The sequence below is a fragment of the Xiphophorus hellerii genome, chromosome 3 (genome assembly GCF_003331165.1).
Source record: "Xiphophorus hellerii strain 12219 chromosome 3, Xiphophorus_hellerii-4.1, whole genome shotgun sequence".
In the NCBI taxonomy this organism is placed as follows: domain Eukaryota; kingdom Metazoa; phylum Chordata; class Actinopteri; order Cyprinodontiformes; family Poeciliidae; genus Xiphophorus; species Xiphophorus hellerii.
The window spans coordinates 4,027,984-4,039,742 of record NC_045674.1 but is presented as its reverse complement, the minus strand read 5'-3'; the positions used below and the strand labels follow the sequence as shown (position 1 = coordinate 4,039,742).

Here is an 11,759-nt window from a genome sequence, read left to right as displayed (position 1 = left end):
ATAATTTATGAATAATTACTCTGATTAAATTCTGTTTGGTCAAATAACTATTTTTAAATATATATTTTTAACTACTGAGGTGTTATTTTATGGGAACTATACAAAACTCCACAGTGTTTCAGCAACTTCTTCACAAGCTTCTGCACTTCTATCTATCTGTAACTTGTTAAAGCTAAGCGAATACACAGACATTGATCTACAGCAGAAACCTGAATCAACTCAGGAGAACATGATAAAGAGAAAGTATTAATTCCAAAGGCATTTCCTGTAATATAGACAAATTATGATCATCTTTGTGCAATTTAGGAATAATATAAGGCTTAACAGATTTTAATGAGCAAAGTGACATTGTATTCTGTATGATCTCTTTGAACAAGCAACTGCATCTAAATATGTAGATCCAAGAAAGTTAACCACAAAATAGGCTTCCCTTAGAGTAATATAAAATCCCTTCAAAAACTATAATTAATGAAAATTTAAGGAAACATAAAACTGAGTCATGCTGTCTGTTATGTTTTTGTTATGCATCTTACTAATCTTTAGAAGTAAAGAACTCCAAACTTTTTCATATAAACAGTTAATGTGTTCCACTTAAACTTTCTAATCAGGCTATCATTTTAAATGTCTACATACGTAAATAATAAATATGAGAAGCAGACATAAACCTTAAGTTTTGATTTTGTTGCAAAAACACCAAACCTTTCAATTACAAACTTTGTCCACTTTGAACTTATTTGAATGTAGGGCTTTCCAGATAACTTCTCTCAATCTGGATCCTTGATGTTTTAAACAGATAAAGCCTTCTTCTCACAGATCCATGCATTTGTTTCATTACAGTTCACCGTTTTCCAACCTTGGTCTTTAAGAGAAGTTACACAGTAACCATCAGTGGCAGGCTGTTGTATCCAGGTTCTAAGGAAAAACATCAGTTAAATCAAGGCTGATGGATTTGTTTCATACAAAGCTTAATAAACAATGTGTTTCTCACTGATTGGTCAGATTACTTCCATCGGTCCATTTCCATTTCCCCTCTACAGCTCTGAGACCAATCCAGTATCCTTTAATGCCACCTGAATCAGGACTGATTGTATTGACATAATCCTGAGAACAACATAAAATCAGACAAAAGTAAACCTTTACATGACTCTCTGCTTTTATGTTCACTGAAAATTAAGCACCCAGAATTATTAGAGGTGAGATTTCTTTTTCTTTCTTTCTTTTTTTAAATCAGTGTACATTTTAATCTATTAAAGCTGTTCCACAGTTCCTCAATTACCTTTTCAGTCTGATCATACACAACCGTGAGATCTGATTTTTTGATTCTGCAGTCTTCTCGTGCACCTTCCCAGTTTCGTTGATCAGAACGTTTAGCATCATTATAAGCATAACAGCTGGAAAGTTGGTATTTCCAGCCATCTTGGCAAGAAGTGCAACTTCTCCCTAAAATGTAAATATTCCATTAATAAATATGTTTACATAATATCATTATTATTTTTTGAACATGATAATGTAGTTCAGCACAAACTGTTGGTCTAAAATATGAACATACCATTTTTTTTAGGACAGTACTCATCAATGCTCCACTGAGCTCGACTGACATTGAGCTCATTCCAGGTTTCCTTCATGTTTTTTATTATTTCTGTGAGGGTTTTTTTTTGTTTCATCAGCTCCTCATTAAGCGACGTCAGGTTGTGCTTCTCTGCTGTCAGTGTGGTGATGTTGATTTTTAAGGCCATGGAAACCGAAGTCAGGCTGGCATTGTCTGAACTGAGTTTGTTGTTGAGGTCAGTCAGGTTTTGGATTTTTTCCTTTTGGGTTGACATCAGCTGGATCAGCTCATTTGGAGTGCTCTCACGAACTGTTGTAACTAAAAAATGAAATTTGCTTCATAAAAAAAATTATTTTAGAGTTGAATCTTGCTTTCTACTCAGTTTCAATATAAACAACCTTTTAAAAAAAGATAAATATGACATATCTATAATCATATAAAGGTGAGAATCTTTAGAGGTAAGACCCTCATCTTTAAATTATTCACCATCTAAACCAATAATCCAGCTTGCTGAAATAGACGATTCAGCACCATAACATTTTTTTTTGTTCAAGATTGAACTCTTATAAACTAACAAAGTTATAAGAAAGACCATATCAAATGTCCAGAAGTTATATTCATGGCCATTTAGTTTTGTATACTTACAATAAACACAGACTCCAATGACACTCAGCACCAAAATGACACACAGAATCCCAAAGCAGCAACACAGCTGCTGATAGCGGCGACATCTTTCTGCCGCCTTGTCTGGCAGAAGTCCTACAAAGATTAAAACAACAAAGATGAAATTTAAAAATCTAAACAGACAGAAGCCTCTATTTTTCTTTCTGCCTGTCTGTAGCGGGAGATAAAGTATTTTAACTTTATTACCAAAAAGAAAAACTACTCTCTAATACTAATATATAGCCTGTACTTGCAATGGCACTTTATCCAGTCAAGAGAACTCCAAAGCGGGGCTATACATTCACCATTATGTCACAGCTGCCCTGCAGCTAAATGACAGGAGCAAGGCTGCCATAAAATCTGCAGGCAAAGCAGATGAAGTGTCTTGTCCAAGAAAACAATGACTGATATGGATTTGAAGCAACAACGCAAATGCCAGTGTTGGATCATGATTGCTTTTAAATTTTCAATGCAAAAAAGCATTAACAACTTGGAATATTAAAGCTTGAAATTATTTTCATTAAGATTTATTTTTATTTCAAAGAAATCTCTCAAAGTCAGCGTAAAAGGAAAACAAGTTGTCTTCTCTTTTATCTTCAAAAAATGGAAACATCAAAAAAGAATTCAAATATTAGCTAACCAGCATTTTACACGTTTCCACGTGATATTGATTTGTCCTTAGAATTGGGGCAAATAATGAGAACTTTAATATTATATAGCTTTCTTTTTCTGTAAACTTACCCTTTGTGTCAAGAGTTTGCTGAACACTTTCATTCTGGTTCTCCACTTCAGCATCATCCACTGCTTTAACTGAAAAGGTTGAAATTTGAAGTTGCTTCATAGGAACTTTCTAAGGCTTGTTATGGTTAAACTTAAAAATCTTTACTATTTCATACTTACCCTCTTTATTCACCTTAACTTCGTCATATACAGTCTCTTCCTCATTTTTACCTGAAAGATCAGTGAGTTTAAATACATCTAGTCAAACATATGTAATGTACAGAAATATTTCATTCTCTGCTATTTTGTCTTTTAATAAAATAACCTGTCGAAATATACGGTGCAACACAATTTAGGAAATGTATGTCATAGTTTCCCCAATCACACATGAAATGCAGAACTGGGTCATTTACTGTACTAGAAAGCAACACATTAAAAATAATCAGCACAACTAAAACACTAACTAATCAATATTATTTCTAATATGCTAATCAATTTATTTCAAGGTCAAAAACATTTTTGGATAAATGTTCAAGAAATTCAAATTGAAGTGGAACTTGAATATATTAATAATCTTCTGGTTGTTAATGAGGGGATATCTGAGCCATTTCTTAATCAAGATCAACATTTTGAAAAAAGAAAGGCTTTTTTGTTTGATAAAAAATATTGTATACTTAATTTACTGCCTAACTGGTAAAAAGGAATGAAATAGATACATTAGAACTACCTTTTTTTTGCCACAATGTGAAAAAAAGACAGCAGCAGGTCATAATAAACAGAAAAAATAGGAATAAATGACTCTACAGTTAGCAAAAACGTAAACCATAGAAGAAAACTGTACAGGTATTAAATATATCATATTCAGATGAAAATAAATGTGCAACTGAACATTTTCATTAAAAAATGTACAATATGTGACTGTGTGCATAGATCTGAGTTTGTTGGGAGCTGTGATGCTCAGAAAGTCTAACAACTGCTCTCCAGTTCAGCAACAGATTTATTTTAGCAAAAGTTCTTCTGTCTCTCATTTAAACTGGATAAGGAGGCCATGCTCAGACAGAGCTTGTCTTCCTGATGAACATAACTGCTACCTCTTAACTGTAAATAAACATATCTACACCAAAGGAGATGGATGATGCCATCACAGAGTTAAATAAGTTCTCTATATAATTTTGGGGGATGTTACATTTTCAAAAATAATTTCCTTGACCTGTGAGTGCTTTTGACTCATGTGACAAAAGGTCTGAACACCCCTGGCGTACGGAAAGATGCAGACTGAGTTAAACTGTTGGAGAATATGCTTAATTTATGCAGAATCAGATGAACTTACCTTGTGATTGGTGCTGCTTCTTACTTTTGATGGCCACTGAAGCATAGCTCACCTCATCCTCTGCCATACTTACAGCCTTAATGTTGATCTTGATTTGACTCGCAGACTGAATCAGAACTCAAATGAGATGTAAAAGAAAGAGGTAGATGTTTCCTCTGTTGGTGTTTCCTTTTATTGCTCTTGGTTTGCATACTTCTGCTTTTTTATTTGGGTCAACGCCTAAATCAACTAATCTTTGGCCAGCGTTGATTTGTTTTAATGGCTCTTTGCTTTTCTTGTTTGTTGTAAAGAATAATTAAGTATAAGTGCACTACAAAAACACAAAATCAAGCATTTTTAGTCTAATTTTTAGTGCAAATATCTTAGTGCTATTGAAACAAGGCAAAACTGACTCATAAGTAACTTTTCTGCAAGATATAGGAGCTTGTTTTAGGTAAATAAATTCTTAATATTGATGAAAAAGTTCTATTTCTTCTGGCAGATTGTTTCACCTTTAATGTGGGAAAAATGTCTTGTTATAAACTAATCTGCCTGTGGAGCTAATACTTTATCCCCAATATTAACAAATTATTGACTTGAAACAAACTCATATGTCTTGCTGAAAGGTTACTTATAAGTCAATTTTGTCTTATTTCAAGTGTACTGATATAATTGCATTTGAAACTAGTCCAGAATACTTGGTAAGATGTTGTGTTTTTGTAGTGTTTTAAAAAAAAATGCTAATTTGTAACTTGAAATTTCAATGTGTTTTAAATTCCTAATAGAATACTAACTTGTACATGGTGAAAATGACAAAAAAAAATAAAATAAAGATGGACAAATACAGCTCAACCCAGGATCTCTAAAGTAAATGTCAAATAAATACCAAATCAGAGTGTGGGTGTTACATCAACCTTTTGCTCATTTTAGTGGAGCAAGATTTTCATCAGAGAGGGAAATGTGATGTGACATTACAAGAAGCAAAAACAGCGACAGTTCACCTGCATTAAAATGTTGTTTCTTGATGACAATGTCTGTAATGCATTATTTGGTAAACATATAGGGAAATAATGACTGGTGCAGGGTGAATTATTCACTTACAAATCTAATATAGCATGAAAAAATGAAGGATCACTGAAACATTAACGTATTTATGACAGGTATTACAGTTCAAAATGGTGGCAGTTGGAAGTTACAGAGCTTTGACGTTCATGTTGGATCAATCAATCCATCAGTGTTTTTTACTCAGTTGGTCACAGTTTTTAACTTGTAGGTAAATTACAAAAAGAATAAGGGTAATGTCTAGTTTTTATTGACTTTCTCATAAACATTTAGGGCAATGTTTAATTATTTAGGTGCTACAACTGCTGTTGTTAGGTGCTGCATTGTTTTGAATATGTAAATCATGATTGTTGGACTCAGGACAACCAGTATGGACTGGTTATCTAAGCAGAGGAGACGTATAAGATGACACTGCAGCACACCATTCGTACTTTTCCTCCGCTCATCTTAACCAGCCACACTTTTGAATATTTCAGTCTGCTTGGTACTTTTGTTTATTGTTTTAGGCATAAAGTTCACCCAAACGTTACACATAGCTCATTTTCAGTGCTAAAATCCAATGTAAACTAAAATCTTGTAAATACATCACTGTAAAATTGTACAACCGAGTGTTATGGCTGCTTGAGGTCAGACAAGGAGGCATAATCTTCATGTTGTGGTCTAGACAGACCACAACATGACCACAACATAATACCACAGTGCTATAGTGAGCTTCCTCTCAGTCTTGTGTACTTCTTCTATTTCCTATCTGTAATGTTTTAAAGCTACAGTAATATGAAAAGGCAATAATATGATCTACACCAGAAATCTGCATCAATTGAAGGGAACATGATAACTTAAAGATTCACTTCCAAACTCAGTTTGTTTGCTTTAATATGAAGAGATTTATTGGAGTTCTTAATCAAAATCAGGCATCACAAATGTTTGATAAGCTATATGATGGGACAAAATGGCAGACATTTTTTTTATTCACATCTTTAAAAATAACAATTGTGTTATTCTGTGTAATAGATTGCACAAAATAACTTATGTAATAGTTATACAGTATATACAAATGATCTTAACTATTGAAGAATGATTCACAGGCAGTGGGAATCCTAAAGTTATGCTGAAGCGTTGACTTTAGGAAGTTTCTACAAAAACCATCAGTAAAAAGTTCAGCAACCGTAAATGTCATTTTGTCTGGCTTTTGAATCTGTTGATAAACTTTAAATTTACAACTTCAGACAAATCATCAGAAAAACATTTGAAACTTGTAAAACCTTTTAAAAAGAGCTTTTAAAAGAGCTAAACCAGAAAATTGCATAAGACTTAAATAAGGTTTTCCAAACAGCTTGTCAAAAACCTGAACATTTCATGTTTAAACAGATAAAGCCTTCTTCTCACAGATCCAGGCATTTCTTTCAGTACAGTTCACTGATGTCCATTCTCGGTTCTGGAGAGAAGTTACACATTTACCATCAGTGGCAGGCTGTTGTATCCAGGTTCTAAGGAAAAACATCAGTTAAATCAAGGCTGATGGATTTGTTTCATACAAAGCTTAATAAACAATGTGTTTCTCACTGATTGGTCAGATCACTTCCATCGAGCCATTTCCATTTCCCTTCTACAGCTCTGAGACCAATCCAGAATCCAGTAATGCCCCCTGTAGCAGGACTTTGTGTTTTGACATAATCCTGAGGAATTAGAACAGAGAGTTCTATTTATATGTTGACTGAAAACTTTACTAAACACTCAAAATTATTGAAGTTACGATTTTCTCAGTCAGTGTACATTTTTAATCAATTAAAATTGTTCTTCCATTACCTTTTCTGCATTGTTAGACACAACAGTCAGATCTGAATTCTTCGTTTTGCAGTCTTCTCGTGCACCTTCCCAGTTTCGTTGATCAGAAGGTATAGCATCATTATAAGCATAACAGCTGGAAATGTTGTAATTCCAGCCAGTCTGGCAAGAAGTGCAATTTCTCCCTTAAATAAAAATATTCCATTAATAAATATGTTTACATAATATCATTATTATTTTTTTGAACATGATAAAGTAGTTCAGCACAAACTGTTGGTCTAAAATATGAACATACCACCATTTTTTTTAGGACAGTACACATCTATGCTCCACTGAGCTCGACTGACATTGAGCTCGTTCCAGGTTCCCTCCATGTTTTTTATCAGTTCTGTGAGGTTTTTCTTGTCTTTCCTCAGCTCCTCATTAATTGTTGTCAGGTTGCGGTTTTTTGTTGTCAGTGTGGTGATGTTGTTTTGTAATATTGTAGTCGCTACAGTCAGGTTGTAGTTTTCTACAGTCAGCATGGTGATGTTGTTTTTTAACATTGTAGTCGCTACAGTCAGGTTGTAGTTTTCTACAGTCAGTGTGGTGATGTTGTTTTTTAACATTGTAGTCGCTACAGTCAGGTTGTAGTTTTCTACAGTCAGTGTGGTGATGTTGTTTTTTAACATTGTAGTCGCTACAGTCAGGTTGTAGTTTTCTACAGTCAGTGTGGTGATGTTGTTTTTTAACATTGTAGTCGCTACAGTCAGGTTGTAGTTTTCTACAGTCAGTGTGGTGATGTTGTTTTTTAAGGTGATAGAAGCCGTAGTCAAGTTGTCAAACTGAATTGTTAGATTTTTATAATCTGAACTGAGTTTGTTGTTGAGGTTGGTCAGGTTCTGATTCTCCTCCCGCAGAACCTTCTGGGATGATTTCAGCTGGTTCAGCTCACTTGCAGTGCTCACACGAACTGTTGCAACAGAAATAATAAATTAAAATAAAAAAACCCCATCAATGTAACTCTTTCATTTTAATTTGTTGTTTGTGTTTTAGAACTGAATTATATGTTCTATTTAACTTCAGGATAAACAAACGTTTGCTCCTAAAATATTATTAGAAAACTGTATCTAAGGTTGTGTATTGGTCACATCATTCGTGGCATTCTTACTCACAATAAACCCAAACTCCAATGACGCTGAGCACCAAAATGACACAGAGAGTCCCAAAGCAGCAACACAGCTGCTGATAGCGGCAAAATCTTTCTGCTTCCTTGACTGGTAGAAATAAAGAAAAGAAAAGGAACTTTAAAACCAGGAACAACTCTTTTCCTCCCCTGTTTGTCTGTAGTAAATATAAATATAATCTTTTTTGCTTCAGCATCAAGAAGAAAAAGACTGTCTTTTACATCAATATTAATTAGAGTCATCCTGGGAAGGTTTTATTCTGTGTGTTTTCAGCCTTTTCAATGCTGATGTACTTATGTGCACCTCTCAACCATTTTGTGAAACACTGCCCCCTATCACTGCAGTACGGTACTTTCTGGTTCATCCTGCTCATTTTTACTCTGGATTTCTGACCAATCAGAATTATTAAATATATTTGACTATGGAAAGTCGGCATATTTAATCAAATAAACTAATGACCTCCATCAGTGTGTTAGTCCATGTACTTAAACATTCCATAAACTATGTAAATTTTACCACAAAAACTTTTAAATAGCAGAAGAAACATTGAACAGTATAGTGGAAATTTTGATTTTATCTCATAATTATTTGTATTTTGCTTGTCATACTGACACATCACTACATAATCTTTAGCTTCCCCCACAGATTAAAATAAGGACTTTTGCTACAATAAAGCCTTAATATTACATCTTGTTAGCTTAAACATGAACTGTTTGGAAATGTAAATAATTTTAGTAGTAGTAATATTTGCAGATGTAAAGATACTTTATTGAATAACTGGACACTTATGTAGATTTTTTGATGAATAATCTATAAACACAGAACATAAATGACAGACTTGAAACAGGCTCAATCAATTTGTATCATTCTAAAAAATAACAAAAAACTGGAATCCTGTAAGTGTTCTTAAGATAACCACATATCTAACTGTATGTTTTAGTAAGAATGCACCAAGTCTTGTAGCAAATCTATTGCTGCTACAAATTTTCCATATCCATTGGGTAAAAAACAAACAGCTAAGTTACCTTCCAAATCCGTTTTCTCTGAAATAAAGATTTTAACACAAATTGAAAAACTGGTGCTAATTTTATGATAATAAATTGTTTTCCTCTTTTTTATAATTTTACCAGTTGTGTCATGAGTTTTCTGAACACACTCATTTTGCTTCTCCACATCAGATTTTTCCATTGTTTTAGCTAAAATTAAATTTTAAGTTGTTTTATAACACAATAACACAATGACTGCATTTATCAAGGATGCACCAGTTTTATAACAAATAATTTGACTATTGCTTCTGTCTTGGATAGAATTTTTCCAAATGAATTGGAGAAAATAAAAACCAGTGCAGAAAACCTCAACAACCCCATTTTCTATACAGATATATGTAACATAAACTACAAAAATGTTGCCCATTAAATGGAAACTTTACTAATATATTGTTCTTTCCTCTTTTTTTTATAAACATACCTGTTTGGTCAGGTGTTTGTTGAACACTTTCATTCTGCTTCTCCACTTCAGCTTCTTTCACTGTTTTAGCTAAAAAGATTGAAATATGATCTTGTTTTATCACAACACATTTCTAAATCTAAGAATTGATTTGCTGAAACTTAAACTTATCTTTCAAGAGAATTTCTATTTCACAAAAGATAAATACTTTTACAATTTCCATTAAAACTTTTACAGTTTTAAAATTTTGACCTGATCTTTTCAGAAAATGAGGTTTGTTTCATGGGACACCATTTATTTCACCTAAAAGGGTTCCTCAGGTCTAAAGAAAGTGATATAAAGTTATTGAATGTGTCAGATTTCAGCATTGCTTTGCTTATTCATCTTCTTAATGTAACAATGTGTTTAACCATATAAAGGAGAAAGAAATCCACATACTCTGCTTAAGTATGTGAATTTGTTTTACTTACCCTGAGGTGGTTCTTTGTTCACCTTTACTTCATCATACTCTGTCTCATTCTCATTTGTAACTGACAAGTTAGAAAATCCATAAGTTTAACAGCATTTAGTCTTTAAAACATACATGATGTAGAGAACAAGACATACATATAATGTAATTCATTATGAATGAATGAATTATATTATCTCCAGTGTTGGAAAGCTATAAACAATGTACATTTTTCTATTTCTTTCAAGAGATATGGAATGAGAAGAATGATCATTTCAAACCTATTTTTGGCACTAGTGGATCTTAATGAACAGTAATATGACAAGAAAGAGGGAGAGACCGGGAGTCGAACCCAGAGACAACAGAATTGGGGACTACAGCCTCTGCACATGGTGAACTTGCTCTACCAACTGAGCCGCTTGGCTGCCAAGCATTTCAAACATTTTAATGAGTGAAATCCTGTCATTCTATAAAAGTTTATGCTTCATATGTTTTATAACCAAAATAGCAGATATATTTTGTTATTATGTTTTTATTTGTTTAGCAACCCAATAAAATATATGTGTAATTTAAAACTTGATAAATTATCTTTTATTCAAAAGATTATGAAAGTTTTGTGGCTCAAAACTAATTTTATTTAGTAGATCTGAGGCCAAAAATAAGTTTTTGCTTGGAAAGACTTTTCACATCACCACAATTATCACATATGCAAAAGCTGAGACTGAGTACATGTGTAGAATATATGTAATTTATGCAGAAGATGAACTTACCTCTTGGTTGAAGCTCTATCTTACTTTTTATAGCCACTGTAGCATAGTAAAGTTCCTGCTCTGCCATATCTGCAGCATTAATGTTGACTTGGAGCCGACTTGCTGACTGGCAAAGTTTCCAGGTCTGCCCTTTATTGTTCTTGATTTGCATACTTCTGCTCTGCGGTTTGCATCAATGTCTGAATCTGAGAACTGTGTTAGTTCTGTGTTTTGTAACTGTTTTAGTTTTGGTTTGGTAAATTTGCTCTTATTTTATTTTGTCTTATATATATCTGTCCCAATGAATCTTGTTTGTCGGATTAAAAGTATGTATACATACTTTTCATTATACTCATGTTTATGTTTTTAAAAATCATATTTTTATTGTTAATCAATAAAATGCGTTTCAATTGGTGACTTTTCAATAATAATCTGATTTATTGAATGATTCTGTAGTTGATGAAAACATGATTATTTGTAACTAAAAATGTCTTTTTAGTTAATAAATACTAACTTGTACTTTGTGAGAATGTCTCAAAAAGGTGAGTGACAAATGCAAATCAACCCAGAACTCAGCAAATGGCAAATAAATGTCAGGTGAAAGTTTGGAAGTTACATAACCTTTAACTTGATTTGTGCACACAACTGTAGCTTTGTTCACAAATAACACATACATGGAAACTGCATGTATTTGTGTGAGAGAGAATTGTCTTCATAATATTTGTTTTCAAATACTGCTTTACTAAATACATATGCAAGTTGGCATCCAGCTTAGTCTCTGCATGACTCATTTGTCTTGATTTTAATCAGTGGGTCAATTTGACCCTGAACAGTATATGTGTCTCAATTTCAATTATAAAGA

General features: G+C 33.1%; 2 protein-coding genes across 2 annotated transcripts; both read right to left on the bottom strand.

Moving 5' to 3' along the window:
- Positions 1-314: 314 nt before the first annotated feature.
- LOC116715977 (C-type lectin domain family 4 member G-like) lies at positions 315-4,383 on the bottom strand. Its single transcript, XM_032556734.1, has 8 exons — positions 4,263-4,383; positions 3,113-3,163; positions 2,954-3,022; positions 2,195-2,308; positions 1,550-1,867; positions 1,277-1,440; positions 989-1,101; positions 315-912 (listed from the first exon to the last, which is right to left on the bottom strand). Exons 1-8 carry the CDS (start codon positions 4,327-4,329, stop codon positions 786-788), a joined length of 1,023 nt encoding a protein of 340 aa, XP_032412625.1. The 5' UTR covers positions 4,330-4,383; the 3' UTR covers positions 315-785.
- A 1,784-nt stretch (positions 4,384-6,167) lies between these two features.
- On the bottom strand, positions 6,168-11,053 carry LOC116714272 (C-type lectin domain family 4 member F-like). Its single transcript, XM_032554739.1, has 8 exons — positions 10,919-11,053; positions 10,171-10,230; positions 9,722-9,790; positions 8,243-8,344; positions 7,384-8,040; positions 7,110-7,273; positions 6,867-6,979; positions 6,168-6,790 (listed from the first exon to the last, which is right to left on the bottom strand). Exons 1-8 carry the CDS (start codon positions 10,983-10,985, stop codon positions 6,664-6,666), a joined length of 1,359 nt encoding a protein of 452 aa, XP_032410630.1. The 5' UTR covers positions 10,986-11,053; the 3' UTR covers positions 6,168-6,663.
- Between the last annotated feature and the right edge of the window lie 706 nt (positions 11,054-11,759).

Excerpts from the sequence above, each read along its gene's own strand:
- LOC116715977 (XM_032556734.1), bottom strand. The coding sequence starts at position 4,329 with ATGGCAGAGGATGAGGTGAGCTATGCTTCAGTGGCCATCAAAAGTAAG. Across the intron at positions 2,309-2,953 it reads GCAAACTCTTGACACAAAGG|GACTTCTGCCAGACAAGGCG; the intron begins GTAAGTTTACAG and ends TAATCTTTGTAG. Across the intron at positions 1,441-1,549 it reads GTACTGTCCTAAAAAAAATG|GGAGAAGTTGCACTTCTTGC; the intron begins GTATGTTCATAT and ends TTTACATTTTAG.
- LOC116714272 (XM_032554739.1), bottom strand. The coding sequence starts at position 10,985 with ATGGCAGAGCAGGAACTTTACTATGCTACAGTGGCTATAAAAAGTAAG. Across the intron at positions 7,274-7,383 it reads CTGTCCTAAAAAAAATGGTG|GGAGAAATTGCACTTCTTGC; the intron begins GTATGTTCATAT and ends TTTTTATTTAAG. Across the intron at positions 6,980-7,109 it reads TGTCTAACAATGCAGAAAAG|GATTATGTCAAAACACAAAG; the intron begins GTAATGGAAGAA and ends CTAATTCCTCAG.